This window comes from Anas acuta, chromosome 10 (assembly GCF_963932015.1).
Source record: "Anas acuta chromosome 10, bAnaAcu1.1, whole genome shotgun sequence".
NCBI lineage: Eukaryota > Metazoa > Chordata > Aves > Anseriformes > Anatidae > Anas > Anas acuta.
The window spans coordinates 5212072-5230870 of record NC_088988.1 but is presented as its reverse complement, the minus strand read 5'-3'; the positions used below and the strand labels follow the sequence as shown (position 1 = coordinate 5230870).

At 40.4% G+C, this 18799-nt stretch overlaps 1 protein-coding gene across 1 annotated transcript in view; it reads left to right on the top strand.

The window, feature by feature from the left end:
* CDYL2 (chromodomain Y like 2) overlaps positions 1–6714 on the top strand; it is a 58457-nt gene extending 51743 nt beyond the window's left edge. The window contains exons 6-7 of the mRNA XM_068693225.1: positions 198–341; positions 2193–6714. Of these exons, the coding sequence (XP_068549326.1) occupies positions 198–341; positions 2193–2351 (303 nt within the window). The 3' untranslated portion in view covers positions 2352–6714. The remainder of the gene's footprint in view (positions 1–197; positions 342–2192) is intronic.
* The last annotated feature ends 12085 nt before the right edge of the window (positions 6715–18799 follow it).

Here is an 18799-nt window from a genome sequence, read left to right as displayed (position 1 = left end):
TTAAATAGCTACCAGAACTCCATTTGAAGTATTTTGCAGTATGGAAAGATACAGCAAACCATTTGTAAATTTAATCTTGAAAAATAGCAGGCAGGTGTAGAAAAAAAAAAAAAAATAACAAAAAAGCAATAATGGAAAATTAAGGGAAAAAAAGGGAAATTTGACCCAAGGTCTCAGGTAATCTTTTGGTTTCACAGGCAAATGAAATGTTGTTCTGTGGGAGAAAGCTGACAGCGCAGGAAGCCTGCAGCAGAGGACTTGTGTCCCAGGTATTTTGGCCAACAACGTTTAGCCAAGAAGTGATGCTGCGCGTGAAGGAAATGGCGTCCTGCAGTGCAGTGGTAAGGACTCCAACTGCTTTGTGACTAAGTTACGCTTTGCAGAGGTAAGGTGTGCTCCCGAGGCTCATCACGTCAGAAAGCAGGTCCTCGGCCATAACCGTGGAAGAAACTAGTAACAGAAAATGGGGATGGGGATTAGCAGTCTCGTGGAGTTTCCCATTTTTCAGGGGCAGGGAGGGTTTTCACTTCCCCATCTCCACATTTAGTCAATGTGTGGAGCTGCCCTGCCACAGATTTTGAAAGGGAGTTTCAGCACAGGTTTCCTTCATGTAGAGAGTCTGAAGCAATGCACCTGTACAGGGAAATCTCTGCAGGGCAAGGAAGAAAACCTATTTGCCTTTCACACTGTCCTGGCCCACTATGTTTCCGCTGACTGCTTTCTCCTGTGCACCTGCATAGTTCCTGACTCCGCACAACATCCCATATGAGCACCTGAAGGGAGGGATAATGCCAGCTAACATCCACTGCAGTGGGATTCAGACACAGGGCATTTGCATGCACTCTGGCCACAGTATTATGACTGCCCTGTTGTGTTTATAGAAGTTGAAAGAAGATCCTTTCCTATTTTTACTTTCTAAGGTTCTCCCCTCCAGGCAGCTACACTCCCATTCCAGGCACATCCTTGTTTTAAAAAATGCAGTGAAGAACATGATACCGGCTGCAGTAAAGCTGCACTAACTGAAGTGCAAATTGCTACCAGTTCTTGTTATACTTCCTATGCCTGAAACTCTCTTGGCATCCCTTAGTTTCATTTAAAAGATCTGTTGTAAAAGAGAAGGTAGAGACACGGGAGATTTTTAATTAAATGAAGTGTAGATTAGATCTCACTGAAGACATTCAGAATGAAACTCTGGAAATGTAGCATAAGCTCATTTGATCATGCTGATATAATGTGCATTATGAGTTGGGAAAACCTCTGGGCCTTACTGAGAATTTTTCTTTCCTTCATGGCAACTGGCTGCCAAGGAAATCTCCTGAGACCTGTTGGAAAGAGCAGTGCTAACTTGTGGACTAGGATGAGAGTTAAATCTCTCCAAGACCAGTTTACTCCCTGAGATCCTCAAACCAGGCTGAAGTCACAAAAACAGTGCACGTGAGGAGTTCATCCAAATTCACTCTGGATACCTGTTCACAAACAGAGAAAAAAATGTGCAGGCCCCACTCTTTACAGTCAATGCCATTTACCTGAGTTACGGAAACATTATTTTGGAATAGCAGTGTTGAAACCTAAACCAGATAGGAACTGGGCTTAACATGTAGGTGTCAACAAGGCTGCCTCTCCTTTACCATTAGGGCTGTATTAGTTTAAATTAAATCTTCTGTCCCCGAAATTCAGCAGTGTATGAATTATTATAGTTTTGTTTGGCTAGTTGGGCTCCTTGTGAGATACATATTTGTGTTATATATTAGAAAAGAAATTTACAGCAGTAAAAGCCCTTTCCTCTTCATTTCTATTCTGGTACGGAAATGATGCATGGAAAAAACTGTTAAAGGCAGATATCCACATTTGGCTTTCCATCCTCCATAGCCTTAAAGACTTTACTAATTACTCTACAGAAAACATTTTAATTTCAACAGGAGGGAGTTCACCTCCTTCTAGTAATATTGCATAGCAGACCCAGATAAACCCAGGTCCTTCAGAGCCCCTCATTCCTTTAAAAACGTTGGCACTAATACACAAACCTCCATCAACCAGTGGGGTTATGGCTGTAAATCATTTCTGATTTCTGTGCCCCAGGGGGTTATTTAGATCGGAAAACAATGTCTGTAGTATAAAATGCTGTTCACACCATTATCCATAGTAAGTTTATCAGATTTGGGATAAAATACTGAGCAATGTTTTGGCTTTAGGTATTAGAAGAGTCCAAGTGTCTCGTGCGGAGCTTCCTGAAATCCGGCCTTGAAGATGTGAATGAGAAAGAGTGTCAGATGCTAAAACAGCTGTGGAGTTCTTCCAAAGGACTGGATTCATTATTCAGCTACTTGCAAGACAAAATTTACGAAGTCTGATGTCTTGGCCTAACAGAAAATGCTCCAGTTGTGACCAGAGTCAAACATTACCTGTGTTGGAAAAGCAGAGGCAATGCATCGTTGAGGAATTTGTGACAGTGTACCCTACTGCATATGGTTGTGTCGATTTCCTTGTGAGCTACACGGCTGCTTGTAGCTGGTTTGATTTCGTGTAACCGAGACGTAGGCAGGCTTGTTCAGTGCACATAATCTCTACAGAGGGCTGCATCTTTCACACGCTCATCCCGACAGAAGTATACATTCCATGTGCTGAGAAGCACCCCCGAGGCCCAATAAGGCCCACCATCGGTGAGGAGGTATTTTGTCTGTCCTTCTTAACTTGTTCTTGCTGTCGCGACACATCTGGGCTGATGCTGAGGGCTCAAGCTAGGAACTGGGTCAACGTAATATTTTGTAGACCCAAACGCCACACTTTTGAAATATTTTAATTATTTTTTTTCTAAGTTCTAACAGTGTAATGGAAAAATCTGGTAATTTATATGTATAATATGTAAAGTTAGGTTTACAAAAAACTACTAGGATTTTTTTTTCTTTGTTGAATTTATTTAACTTATTTATTTTGTGTTCGTATTCAGCTGTTTAATGATCACGGATCTTACTTTCATACTTCCCTTGATTGAGTTAATGGTATCACACGAGAATGCAAACACATTTTTAGCAGCAAAATATGTAGAAAAAAGAAAGAGTATACAGAAAACACACAGCATGCTGTGGGCACTGCAAGAAACAGCCACGGGCATGCTCCTCTATGTGTAAAATTGTACAAAAATCATGGAACTGATTCATCTGCTAAGGTTAAGAGAAAAAAAAAAAAAAAAAAGTGGATTCTGAAATAGTGAGTCCCCCCTAAGTCTCTCTTCACTTTCTGCCTTCTCGAGGAGCACTGAAGGGCTTGCCAACAAGATGCTTCATTTACGTTTACGATATTCCTGTTAGCCGGATGTCAGTAACAGGGTGAGCGGTGCCATCACTTGGCATCGCACTGTTCTTCAGGTTTAGGCATCCCTTTTTGGTCTGAAGTCTGAAAACCAATCCTTATGAGCCTTAGTCTAGTTGCCTGACTCCTCAGGTGTGAGACAATTCCTGCTCTGGAGGCCTTTGGGTGTGGGCCAGCAGTGTATATACACGGTGCTAGGTATCGAGCTGAGTGGAGGGAGAGGTGCTGTTCGGCTTCTCCCAGCTCTCCACATCTGGCCACCCCACCACCTGGCTACAGCAACTTACGGCTATCCATACAAGCAGTCTGCAATGAACAACAAAAACCCAATCTGCTTTTTTAGAAAGTGATCCTGGGACTTCTCAGTGGCACTGATGGACTTGGGAACACTGGATCCCTCTCCTTTCTTCCTTGCCAGCAAGGCAATTCACAAAGAACTAACCCGAGCATGCTCCATGACTTCAGCTGCCATTTTAGCACGCCCAAATTAAAGCCTCTTGAAGCAGAAGCTTTGCACATTTTATTTTGCTTTGTAATTCCTGCACTTGCTCTCCATCCTTGAGCTCAGTGTGTCGCTTATGGTTTCCGCTCTGCAAACGAGGCTGTTAGGTCTTGTCCCTCCCGGTCTTTCCACTAAGAGTTTCAACAAAGCCTTTGTAAAGTTAGCTAACAGGTGATTACAAGAAGCAGGAGCCTCAACACATCTTTATAACATTTCTTGTTCCACAAATAATTAGAAGCACTGTTTCTATGGCCTAATTGTACCGCTGAATTTTAAGGAAATGATTACCCTGAAGGCAGGAGTTCTCATGGAACTTCTTCATTAAAAGACAAAATCTGCCTTCTAACCAGCCTGTTTGAATATATCCAAGAAATCCTATCAAAACAGGTAACTCCTTTTGAAGTATCTGACACAATGCTCTCCCAAGCACCATCTGAGGTGACAGACAGCCCACCCGTTTTATATCAATACTCACTTATTTCCACGAGCTGCCAGCAATGCCCCGGAGCTGCGGCAGCGCTGAGGCACCAGGACGGCGCTCCCAGTCGGAGCAGAGGGGTTATGCAAGGGAAAACCACTCACCTGCACAAGGGTTTGCACAATCAGGCCTCCAGCATATAGCTTCAGAAGTTAAAAACGTTTTAAAAAAAAGCAATGAAAATACCATGATTCCTCAATTTCCTTTATTTCCTTTCTTCCCGTCCAGAGAGCCATATCTCCTAGTCATTGTTAATAAGATGTTAGGAAGTTTATTTCGATACTATGCTTGGTTTTTGTAGATAAATATGGGAAAATTGCTCAGCAATGTGAAGGTATGCTTTCTATGTGAGATTTTCAAACAAAGAATCATGAGTCGTTAGACCTTTAAAGCGCATCATTTCATCTGATTTTTCAAATGTCTGTATCTTAGCATTTTTTATGACAAAGAAATGGTTGAAATACATTTTCTATAATTATTTTTCCATTAAAGCAAGCGTTAACCATAGTTAACACTTTTAATTATTCATATCTATACAGTTACAGTCTAGTTTTCATGGAATCTATTTTCCCTTCAAGAAAAGAATAATAATGTCAAAAGCTTCTTTTCCAGTATTTAAAGATCAGAGTCAATTTTCTCTTGTGTTCCTGTCCTTACTAGGTATTCAGATATTTCAATGTACTGTACATATTAGTCTGGGTACCTTTACTAATATTCACAGTATTTAAGATTATAAATGCAATTTGTTGTTAAGTATGTTATTTTATTCTTGTGTAAATTGTTTTGTACAATCTTTAAAAATCTACAGTTTTGCATTTGTAGATATTAAAGGTAAGCAATTTATTTTGTGTTGTCCTGCATGTATATTTTTGCTGTAGATAAGTGTTGCTTAGTTTACTATTTCAGTACATTTCTGTTTAAATGAATAAGCTTACAAACTTTAATACAGTATATATTTTCAGAATATAAACTTTTATATTTCTGTGGTAGGTTAGGGTATGCGTTTTAGGCAATCTTTTTCACTACTATTAACTGTTCTTTTAATCTATAATATAATGGTTTTGTGCCAATAGTTTTTTCATTAGAATAAAATGCTCTTTTAATGTTAGGGATAAACAGACCATTTTGTTTGGGGTTTGTTTTGTTTTGTTATTTTGTTTTTTAATTATTTTGCCAGCATTTACAGTTTTAAATGTAATTTATAAATGTATTGCATTTGTGAATAAGCCTTACCATTAGGTACAAGAAATCTTTAAAGCTACATAATTCTTATGTAGTACTAAGGACTTCCCCAAATAATTGCTGTAAGAAAGTTAGCAAATCAGAGTACAGGGCCTTAAGTTTTTCTTGTGAAAAGGATAATACGGGTTGTTTGTTTGAACAACATAGTTAGACTAGACAGCACGGGCTTCGTTATATATAAACTGTGCATTTGTGCTCCCAACCACAGTAGTTTAATCTCAGGCTTTGTGTGGCTGGGTCTATAAAAGTCAAATCTGGCTAAAGCCACCACTCGTTAGGAGACACTAAAGAAGTTTACATAAGAGACTTATAGACAATCTTAATCATAGTACATTTGGGTACTCGCTATCCTAGATGTGTTATCTGTGTCTGCCCAATTAACCGTATGTTTTAAGCCATATTAAATCTCTTTACTGCTACTTTAAATACTACACTGAAAGTCATTCACTAGCTTGCTTACTCACGGACGGGATTTCAATTTTTAGTGAATAAAAATATTATGCCTTCCATGAAAACAAAGGACCAAAGAGTTGCATTATTCTAACAAAGCATTAGTTCCTTAGCCAGTGAACTACTTTGACATTTGTACTGAAGATCAAATAGTCTCTTTCTGCTACAAACACTGTATTCTCATCTACGTCGAGTGTAAGGGGAAAAGATGTATCCACTGACCTATTGGGAAAGGAGTGACGTTCAGCTGGGATGGCATGTCTATTGGTAAGGCTTATTACCAAACCTCTGAGATGAAGCAAAGAACCAAAAATTCACAAATTATGTCAATGTAAATTTATTTTCAGAACTTGCACAAGTAATTAATAATTGTAGAACTTTGCAAATTAGGCCCTTAAGTTATTTTGTCAGAACGCCATGGAACAGACTAAAACAGTTTCTAATATTTGTAATGACGAGTACATATTATAATATTATAAGGGTACAGGCACCCCTATATCACAGTGTTGTAAATATTTTCTGAAACTGGTACAGTACTGAGGGACTTGTATCTTCTGATATATCAAATATTGACTGTCTAGATCAAATTGTACACAATTTATTTGTTGATGGTCCTGTAACTAGTGTATGGACACATTTCTGGGTGCCTTAGAAGTTGTATTTTTCATGTGTGTTAATATGCAGTATTTATACATTGTGAGAAGCTGCTTTGAATAAAAACATTGAAACTTCATTTCACTGCAGTGATTTCCAGCTTTATGTAATCAGATTGAATGTGATAAGTAGTAGCCACAGACTCAACCATTACATATTATATTGTATTATATACAATAAAGCTAGTCACAGGCTCTTACCTTTTCAAGAAAGTAAGCATACAACAAGCTTTTTAAAAGAGAAATTAAATTTAAAGCTATTTTTATGGCAAAAAAAAAAAAAAGAAGGCAGTAGAAAGTGCTTCAATAAGAATTCCCAGAAACTATTCATAATGATCACTCTTACCATTTCATGATCAAATCCAAGAAAACCACCGAGGACTGTCTTATAACTGTATTTTTAGGACACCTTCTACAGCACTATCGGTTCCACTATTGACATGTACGTGGCACCTAGAGCATGTCTGCTCAGAACCACCTACTGCATACAGAGTTCTGGCCCCACAGGAGGGAATTTGCATTTGAAGTGCTGTCTGCCAAGGAGGTCTGAATTCAGCCAGAACCCCTTTTATTTGGCTTTAAGCATCCTTGAGTGCTGTTTCCAATCATGTACTGCCCATGACTGGAAGAGTAGCTAAGAAACTTGTCCTGGGGCAGAGAAGGAAGGGTATTTGTACAGGGAGACAGAGTTAGCCAAACCGCCTATACAGCAAGAGCTGAAACAATGCCATCCACTTGACTCAAAGGACAACAACTATGTTCTAACAATTACGTGGCTAGCTCTAACACGACAGACACTGTTAGTAAAAACTGTGGTCAGCTATTTAGAGCAGAGGGTTAGGTAATTTAGTCTTGCTTCACCATCAACAAATCCAATTATTTATTATAATGACTCTTGTCATGAATTAATTCGAGTTTACACTTGACTGTAAGCGATGTGCACATGCTGAAGGTGTTATGACACCTTCCTTAGCTAAACATTTTATTGGTAAGGTTTGATCTTAATATCGAATGCCATCATTTTATTTTTAAATAGATCATTTTAATAGAAAGCAAAAAATCTTTAACATTAAAAATCTACTTAAATATTACAAATTCAGTTTTTAATTAGCAAAGTAAGTGTTGGTCCTTGTGGCTGTAAATTTGTCTACCGACAGAAGAGGAACCCAGTAAGTTGGTGTATTTAAAGAGGACTGCAGCACTAATTAGACAACAGACTAGTTTATGAATTGCACATAGAAAAGAGCAGGCAGGCAGCCATCCTACTTGCTTTAAGATCTTGAAAGTACTCAAACAGGCCAAAACACAACATAAACTCCAATATGCCATTTCTCATTTTGGGTTCTAACAGGAACAATACTGCATGTGGAAAGCACAAGGAGAGGATTTGAATCAGCAAGTGACAGCACATCAGAAAAGCAGAGAATGCCATTTTAAAGGCGGGGGGCACTGAAAGCAAATCAAGTCTCAGGGGCTGATCTTGAAGGATGTTTGGTCAAGGAGGAGAAAGTCAAAGGGTGAAATTCACCTCTCCCTGGTGCCCTATTTTTCATGTAAGAAGACCTGAAGATCGTACAATTTAATAACATGGGATGCATCTGTTTATGACTCCTCTGTCTGATTTTTCCATAAAAACAACCTACTGTCATAGCATGGAGAGTTTCAACTTACTAAGAAAACCAGAGTAACAACCTGGGCTAGAATTCAAACTATTTAAATTGTGCTAGTAACACTTTGCCTTAATTTATACTCTCCTCAGTTTTACAAAATTTGCTCATTACAGAGGTACAGTAAAAATAGAGCCCTTCAGAGTTTTGCTGGATACCAATTATTAAGTCCATTTGGCCTGACATGGTAATTTTCACCTGGAACTGTCAAGAAGTGCTATGGGAGAAAGAAAAGAATTTTCATTTCAGAAAAAAAGGAAACATTTATTGTTTAGTAGGGAATAAATGACTTAACACAGAGCACAAAGCAGCGACCAGAAATGCACAAGAAGCAATGGAGACTTTGCATAAAGTCTCTACCAGTTTATACTGGCCTAGGTTTCTGCTGCAGGCTGGTTCCACAGGAACATTTAAACACATATATAACCTTAGGCTATCGGGTATTGGAAAGTGACCCTAATTTATTTTGAAAAATTTACAGAATGCCATCTTTATCTAACTTGATGCAAAAACAGTAATGCTGCTTAATGAGTCGGGAGCAATCCTGGCAATTACATTTTCACCTGTCCTTCTGGGAATTTCCATCTAATAAGCAATCATCCTCCTTCCACAAGGAGAGGCCATGTGTCTGTGGGGACAGACACAGCACCATCTGTGTGACCTCGTGTCCCATTCCCAGTAAAAACGGCGTGTAAGGACCCCATTGGAAACCTGTAGCCCCTACAACACAATTCCCACAGTACACAAACCAGATACAGCAGCAGCTGGTAATGCAGGAGTAACTTAAAAACTGCTCTGCTTAAGTAGATTGCTTTTCCTTGACCTACTGATTTGTTCCAGTGCCGGGAAGTGATCTAAATCAAAATCCACCAACATCAGTGGAGATCCTCCTGCCAACCAGTTACTTCTAGCTCAAGCCTAGTGGCTGACGGACGCTCCTGCCAACTCCTTCACCATAACAGTGCTGGGAATATCTGCGAGTCATCTTCCTTGAAAAATAATGTGGCACATGAGGCAGAACTCCACATCTTTTCATCAAAATTTAACACCATTGGCTAAGAAATTTTTAATGAAGTTAAACATTTTCAATTTTATCACTGATTCTTGTTAGTAGGAAGAGGTACTCTACTATGCTTTAACCACCTTCAATTTTTCAGTCACATTTATTAATTTAAATTCTGGATGACTATATAACTCATGTCATTCATCGGTCATAGAACTATGTTAGTGCACAACTATAAAATGAAAATGCTCTTTGTAATTAAGGGTCATGTTTGGAAAACGGGCTGTTGAACTACCACTGCCTGCTAAGGCATGAGATAAAAAGCTGCATGTGACATTAGAGGTTCTATAATGAAAAATGATTTAAACAGTAAGCAGCAATCTGGACTTGTTAGGATTAAGTTAATTACTATTATCTAGAAGTAAGCTATGTACAGTCATCCAGAAACGTGTTTCTGATGCGTCTGTAAATAAGTGCTACAATTTCTGTCACTCCAAAAAGATCAGCATTTTCATACAGCCACCCTGCCAGCCTTTTGGTTAGTGATTACCTGCGCTGCCTACCAGGCCCTAGGGTATTCATCTTGTACAAGAGGCTCTTTAAACGGATAAAGGCTTTCACATAAAACTCTTCCCGTGCCTAATTATTCAAGATCTGCATTATCTTAGCCTCTCATTTGTTTATTTTGTATGCAGCTGCAGTGAGCTGTTTGTCAGGGGCTCAGACTCCGGCACACAATTCCCTCCAAGGCCACTTTTTGCCATTAGGCTCATAATGAGCAACCACTCGAACCTGCAGCCAGCCGCGCTGCCAAGGGACTCCCCGCTGTTCCAGGGGTAGGGGTCAAATGAGCACGGCTTTGCTGATAGGCAGCGGCATGCCCACTGCTTGCTGTGTGGGGTAGGGAGTCAGCAACTGCTCGACCCTAATCCTCCCTTTATTTCTTAAAACAAGCCTTAATAATATCAGTGGTCCAGCCCTCTGTGGGATTTCCTGCCACAGTGACCTTGCATCACTCCTCTGTGCACGGCTGCTCCTGGAATGACATCCAGAGAAATGTAAGTCTCTAACTATAAAGCAACCTCTACGTTTCTTACGCCAGTGGCCAGGCTCATCCAAAACCAGCAATGGACAAGATGATCAGCACATCCACGCTGTCTCCAGCACCACGCTGTGCCTGGATTAGCCAGACCGGAAAAACAGGACCTTTTCTTTTTCATGCGCTTGCATGTAACAGGATAAAAGATAGACGTATTTTCCTGTATGCTAATGTGATGCCTATTGGAAAGAAATTCCTCCACACACACTGGTAAGATTCGTCTTCCAGACGTGGCTGTCAGCAGCTAGAACAGACACAGGTCCTCGCTACGTAGAATTTCCTAAAATAAAGCCGCTTATGCTACAATCTCCTGAAAGGCTAAAAAGCAAACCAGGAGGAAATAGGCTGCAAAACAGCTAATGTGAAGGGCTAGAGCTTTTCCTAGCCATTTCAGTTAGGCACAAGAAGATCCGACAGCTCTCCATGTGTGATCTGAGCACCCAGTGAACACCCGGCACATCCGCGGTGGCCCCGTGCCAAGCGCCTGGTGAGTCAGCAGCCAGGGCAGGGAATCAGGTGTCAGGAATGCATTTAACCCTCACTCCAGACAACACTTTTCTTACGAACAGAACGAAAACACCCTATAAAAAGAAAAAAAAAATAATGGATTTTACTCTCCTCTAGTAGAGGAAAACATCTCAATATTCCTCCGACTTACAGAGGCTCTCGGATGTTAATGCAGGAGAAGTGCTTAAGAAAACAGTAATCAGCAAACTGATAGAAAAGAGGTTCATGAACACGCATCGGTCCAGCCCTACAATCCTTCCTCTGACAAAACTCCCACTGACAACCCTCCAAGGCCGAGTTCGGAAGGGTTTCATGAGGGCATTACAATCTATACAACTAAATACTTGCACAGACAGAAGAAGGAGTCCATTTTCCTACCAAAAACACAGTTCAACTGATCTGTCATATTCCCAAAGGAATATCTGTGCATGCTGCTTGGCTTCACAGTATTCTGGTGGAGTGTTTGATGAAATCAGGAGATTTCCTAAATCATTTTTAAACTAATCCCTCTTAAGAAATTCCCCACTGAAGCATCGCTTTGCAAGATCACCCTTCATTTTCTATTCAGGATAGGAAAAAAAAAAAAAAAAGGATAAAAAGATTGAGGATTAAAAAAAATTAAAAAGACTTGAAAGAGGACCCGATCCTCCACCTGAAAATCTCAACGCTCATTTACAAGGCTGTTAAACACGGCCAAACCAGAATGGCAGCATTTTATACCGACTTTCTTACTCACTCTTCGCAGGTGTATAAACCACAGTGGACACCTGTGGAGGAGGGGAGGGAAAGGGGGGGAACAAAAGCCTCTAGTTATTGCCTTCAGAGTGTTAGCTAAGGGTAATTATCCTTCCAGCTACCCCATTAATGCACAGATAGGGCTTCCAGCTAAAGGCTGAGAACAGCTACCTGGGCCGTGCCTCACGCCACTGTATGACAGAATTTTTCTCCCATCTATCAGCCCTGGTAAAGCCTAAGCCCAAAGTTTAGAGACCATCATCGCCTATGGCATTAGGAGATCAGCCCTGCCAAACCCTGCTGGAGGGGCTGAAAGGATTTTTACCCCAAACCTCAGCCCTGTCACTTCTACAAGCAGTAGCAGCCGTAGCAGAAGCTGCAGATGAGACAGCCAAATCTGCACCAGAGGTACATTTGAGCTGACCGTGAGCTCAGCCAGTGGATAAAAACCTAGGACACTTGAAGACGGCAGCCTTCCTCTGAGGCACACAGCACCAAGGTGGTTATCTCTGCAAACACAGCATCCCCTTGCACCAGCACCTCACAGAAATACAGAACGGGACTGGAAATACAGAAGTACGACCAAAGAACAACTCTGGTGGGAAACCAGCATCAGTTACTGTGAGCGATCCCGTCCTGGCTCCCGCTTGGCTTACACAAGTGTGAAAACAGAATCGGGTTCAGCAGAACTCCAGTTCTGAAAGCAAATTTCCTGCGTATGATGGTAAATTCCTCCCTCTGAAATTCATAAGCGAAGAGGAATGTAAAAGATTGTCAGCTTGCAGTATTACGCTTGCAGTTTATGGAAGGAAATCATGACACATCTTTCCTGTGTGCTGAAAGCTCTAAGAAATCTTCCAGCATCACCCCAGCACTACTTCCCAGGAATCCTACGGAGCTCCGGAGCACTGCTCCATACACCCGGCACTCCTCCACCAAAAATAAAAGTCTTAAAAAAATTACCAGTTACAAACAGACCATGATTTGCCTGTTCCTGCACTTCTATACCCAAACTCATTTGTGTACATGCATCATTGTGGGAAATAACATTTACAGTTTATACCAGGTCACAATCTTTGCAACCCACTGAGCGAGGTAGGGCAGTAACAGACCCAACGAAACGGCACAAGTGGTGGCACCACAAGTGAGATGCAATTACTGCTTTAGCAGCAGAAGTATCTGACCACTTTACAACTTGGAAACATTGTACACAGGCTCTTCACCCAGATAAGGATGTGAATTATTGTTGAGAATTTTATTTATATGTCTCTGCAATTTTTATGCAGAAAGCATAAGCACAGAGTGTTTTAAATAATTTCAGATACCCAGCACTAAATAAGTGGCTCACTTTCAAGAAACAGCCAAGAAAAAACATCCCACAGAATGTCAAATATTCCTTCAAATGGGGAGACAGATTTCATCAGGATGGATGCTTAAGTGGGAATAAATCTTAGTACAGGGACTGTTTTCAGCAATAGTTGTTAATTAAGTAGTAAAGTACTAATAAAAGCTTTAGTCAGGTTGTATTTAAATAGCACTATAATAATATGTAATTACTAAAAAAAAGTGCAAAAACATTCAGCAGTAGACTGCATTAATTTTCGTGCACTATGCAAATCCCTTCAAAACCAAAAAGATTCCAACGTCCACCGCCCAGTGGCCGTGCTGCAGGCAGGCTGCGAGACAGGCTCTAGGTCACAGAGAAGGGGCTCTTGTTGGAAAGCACACCTCCTCTAACAGGAGCTACACAAGTTAAAAGAAAAAAATATATATATATATTTAAAACACTGCAGAAGAGAACCCACAAGCACCAAGGAGTTCCACTGCAAAGGGACTGAAATGAAAAAATTAACGCACAGTGGCAGTGATGCCAGCAGCTCTTCTGCACAGTCATAATGAAAAACCCCCAAGGAAACAAGGAAGAGCTTGTCAGGAAGCCCGTGTGCTGAACAGGCAGTGGGTGACACAGCAGAAACCTGCTCCCAGCACGACTCTGCAAAGGGTAAGGCATTCAAGGCAAGAGTGAACTTGGTAGCAGAGGCACCAAAACGTTTTGCTAAGGCTAGATACGGTTAGGAGGCAGAAGTCTGTGTGTAAGCAAAAAATGCAGTAAGGAAAAGAAACTCAGCACAGCCAGGATTAATTAGAACCACAAGAAATTGCTAATATTTAAAACTGAAAACTATGTTAATGAAGATAAAAGGGTCAGGGGAATAAAAAGTGTAAGTCAAAATGCAGTCCACAAAACTGCAATCGTAGCAGAAACGAAATAAAATCTACTGGAGTGAAAACTGTTGATAATGTACTTACATTATTATCTTTAGAAGATAACAACCCATGACACCAAGTACAGAGACGTTTTGATTTTATAACAGCTCCTGCTTCTGCTGACAGGAGTTCTTTATTTGTGGTATAAATGCAGTAACTACCTGACACCCTAACATGTCCCAGAGCTGCTCACAGAACCTCAATACCCCACAGTAACAGCCGGTGGTGTCTTTAAGACTAATTAACAATAGGCTGCTGTGAACATGGGCCCTGATTCCAGAAAAGGTGCTGCTTGTTCTTAAATCTAAGCTTAAGTAACATTCATACATCACTGTGATGACAGATACTTTATACTCATACACAGTCATTTGAATTTTTATTTTTAATCTGTGTTAAATGAAAGCTCGCCAGGCCACTGCAGCCTAAATTATTGTATGATTTGCAAACCAACTCGGCACATTCCTGCACCATCAAAACCCTCAGATTTCTTGAGGCCACTGTTTCACATGTTTTTAAGACCACCGCTATGATTACATTGAAGGGCTCCTGCCAAGTCAAAGGAAATGAGGCCTCTCCTCATGGCATTTATTCAAAATTTGCTTTATTGGAAATTAGGTTCCGAATTCACACAACTGCTTTGGAGAACCCGTCTTCTGTGTCTGCACTGGCATTTTTTTCTGTGTGTTCAGGTAAACTCTGTTGATTTAGAATTATGCCAACCTTTTAAAAACCCAAACTGCCCGCTTTTCTGAGCTGAGGCAGCATTTTGAGCATGTGTGCAGTGACACAGCTACCAGCCAGTCATGTTTTTCTCATGTGTGACTTCTACATGTTTAAAAACACGAAATTAAGAACCTTTTGTTGAAATTAAGTCCTCAAATCACCTTACAAAACAGAGCTGGACTGAGATATTAGAGGTGAGGAGACTTGGCATAGTTTTGCCTATGCTCTACCTGCAGATGATCTATGAGACATAACATCACAGATTGCTTCTGTTTGTAATGAAAGCAGCAGACCGCGGGTTATATGCATAGAAATAGCTACCTTTTTTAAAACAGGAGGAAGGTCTCTTTCATTTGACAAGAAGAATGGTACATTTTTTAGATTCAAATCTGACCTGAAACACTACAAAAATAGGTCATCTTCAACTGCTATGAAAGGATTTATAACCAACAAAGTACAGAAAGCAAACCCCGCATGCTTGCAGTGAGGTTCTCAACCTGTAACTCAATTAATGCTCTGAAATAAGAACATTTTTATTCTGCGAGAATTCCTGGTTTTCACTGTGTAAAATCCACACTTTGAACATTAAGGAAGATGGCATTTATGTTATAGGAGGATGATTTGCAGCGGGTTAATGTTCTACCTTGTGAACAGATTACCAGGGAAGAGCCTCCCCGTGTCATAAAAGCAGCTTTTTTCCTTGGGATTCAGCAGGCTGATTTCACCATGTAACTGAGTCATCCAGGAGACCGCTGAGCAGCAGTGCCAGCCAAGAAATAAAGATTAGGTTGCATCTGCTGCTGCTCAGTTCTGTGCCTTGCTTTTCCCCAAATCCACCTCTAGTTAGTCACCACGCTGCCCAGGATTCACCTGCCCAATGTGCCCAGCAGCCTGTTTTCCAGCTGTGCTGATGCACAATGCCGTGCTGCTGGAGCAGAGCTGGAAGCTCACTCCCACTCTCCCAGGCAAATGCCCCAATCCCTCAGCCACAGCCATAGGATCCCTCTCTCCCTGGCCTACTGACCATCTACCAGCAATATGCAGAGAAAAACTTTTTAACAGGAGGCTCAGAGAAAGCCTTTCGTCACTGGTAGGTGTGCTGTTCACTATCTGGAGTGTACCTTTGGATGTTGCAGGAGGTAGATTCATCCACTGAGCAGGTCAGGGCACTACAGCTACAGCTTCCACATTCCGTGTTCTAGGGAAAAAAAAAAAAAAAAGAAAAGAAAAAAAAAAAAAGAAAAAGCTATGATAATGAAGAGCTACTACCTACTGTTCTCCAGTGAGCTTTTCACAATTTTATTGAGTTTTCCTGCTTGGTTACAGATCCCCTGCTCAGCCATCTAACCTGTGCAGCCACCTCAGCACCTAACCTGCTGTGGATCCTTAACCTCAAGGCATTGCAGCACTGCCCAGTGGAAGACCTAAATTCCCTACACGGATTTAGCTCACAGACTCAGGTCTTCAAGTTTCCAACGGGAAGAGCAATGAATTAGGGATTTTAAACCAGAGGCTGTTCCAGCTCAAGAGGAGGGCTGCCCACTCACCTCTAGCCAACAGCCCCTTTTATATATACTCAAAGCAGTTTTAAAACCCCAACGAATGATGGAGTTTAAATGATCTGTGAGAGTGGAAGAATGAGAGGCTTTTGTACACGACCAGTCATTTACCAGACAAATATTAGATTCTCTATTATATTCTTTAATCATATTTATGACAAATTTTTCCCCAAATTAAACTCCAGCCAATAGAGCTGAACTCAGCCACATCCCAGCAGCTGCAATTTGCTCTCCCTTGTTTACAATATACATTAGTTACAATCTAGTATTTATTTTTCTTGTGGGCATAGGTGCATTTCTAAATGCAGTACCATTGTATTTGAAGGCCAGCTGACAGAGAGAAACCAAGTAAGTGTGTTAGGGTGGTGGTACGCCTGCTGTACAAAATGCAGGTTCAATTCCCTGCTCCAGCAAAACCTGCAGTGTGACATCTGAACTGGTTCTGGTCTCAAACTGCAAAGATATTTAGGTATGGTCACTGAAACTGCCTACACCAGACTGGATTAACAAAGCACCTTCCTCCACCACCAGTTTCTTCTTCCAACCAAATTCCTGTGCTAAGCTCCTAAAGTGGTCAACCCGTTAAGGCAAAAGAGAGACAATAAAAATATATATTTTTTAAAAACCCTCAGATACCAGAGGGGAACGAAGCTGTGTTTTTGTTCCATACAAGCATACCACTCCACATTTGCATGACTATATTTTTCTGAGGTATGAAGGTTCCTCTGGAAAAAAAAAAAAACACAAACGTCTCACAGACTAACCATTCATCCACACATGAGATAAGTTTGGACCTAGAAATTTAATAAAATGCAAAATAAAGTGACTGAGAAATTAGGCACTGAACAATTACGTTTGCAAATAAATAATGCAGATTGTACAAATGGTGCCTACAAATCTCTCCTAGAGGCATACCTCTATCTGGATTGAGACCAGTGATAAAGCTTAGGCTGATTTCCACGTTAGAAATGTCAGGATTAGAGTTTGGGATCTGCTGCTGAAAACCTAGACACTTCAACTTGCACCGGACAACACCTTCAGCAGGTATCAGTCATGTAATCTCTATGGAAAATCTACCAAGGATATATAGGAAGAAAAAAAAATTAAATAAAGTCCCCAAAGTCCTTTACTGTAAAGTCAGATACTGCCTGAGGATGGTGGGTGAACCTCAGCATTCAGCTCCAGCACAAGACAGATAGCTGCAAGGCAGTACATATTTCCATCTGGGAACAATTCCAATTTTATATTAATAAACTGGTTCTTTTTTTGTAAACAGAATCAATATCCTGTTAAAAGTAATTCTCAGAAGAGCAGGAGATTAGGAAACATTAGTATTAAATTAATCAAACTTCTCTTTATGAAAGTTGGTTAGTTTTCTTTTTGGTTTTCAACATAAGAACTACAAACTATGAGCTTATTTGAGATATACAAAAGCCACATAGATTTTCTTTATTAAATGGTGATTCCATGATTTCTAAACGAGTGCAACTTCTATTACCAGGGATTATGAACTTAAAATATGATGCAATTTTTTTGGTTGAATCGCACATCAAAATAAGTTTCTTTTTGCTCTTTGGTATTTCTCAGAAATACTGGACATCTCTCTAACCTTAAGGAAAAAAACATACAGGGAAGCAGAGATTTCCTAAAACATTTTATTATAGGCATGCCAAGTCCTGATTTCCCTGTTTTTTTCAGGAAACCTCAGAAAATCAAACAACATCAGTTGCATCACCGAAGTCTTTCTAGACCTTGGCTTTATTTTTAACACTGCTGTGGAATTTCTAAGCTCTCCATGTTTTTTCTTTTGCAGAAGAGCAAAACCAGTTCCCGGTTCAGAAGAAATGTATCCAAGGCAGAGAGAGGCCTCCCTGGGAAACAGCAACGAAAGCAGGGACAAGGAGGGAGGCCAGAAGAATGAAAGGGGGTGAAGCTTTGGGGAACAAAATGTCCAAAGAGATCAGTAATGTGGTTTGGCTCGTGACCCTGATGAATATGAAAAACACTCAGAAAATATTATTTGGGCTGAATGTAGATAAGAAGCTTGGATAGAATAAAGGAAAGATTTTGCAGTCTTGCTCAAAATCTAAAGTCATACAAAATCATCTCCTAGGAAGATAAAAAATGTCTGCTGAATAGAAATGAGTTTATAAAACAGGCTTACCATGCAAGTCTCAATTTAACTATAGCATTCATTACCAAACACGCTTTAAAATACATCACACCCAGGGAAAGTTACTTTTAGAAGAAATTACGTACTCCATCCAGCCTGTCATTGTAAACCTGAAAACTTTGCTTCCTTGCTGATTGAGCTATTTTAACGCCCATACTGAAGAACTCCAGCTCCTTTCATATGACCTATGATGGAAGTTACACTTGAGAGGAATACACCTGAAAATATCAACTGCATAAATCAACGGCTGAATATCTCTAGAACTCCTTGCAGGACTCAAGTGCAGTTTTATTTACTGAGCCTTTTCCCTTTTGCGTTCGCAATTCACAAACTGTGACTTTTTATGAGGTCTACTGGAATCCTCGTGTGAGAGCTCACAGCGATGCCTTTGAAGCAAGGAGCAAACATTTTTAACTGTGAGTGTGCTAGAT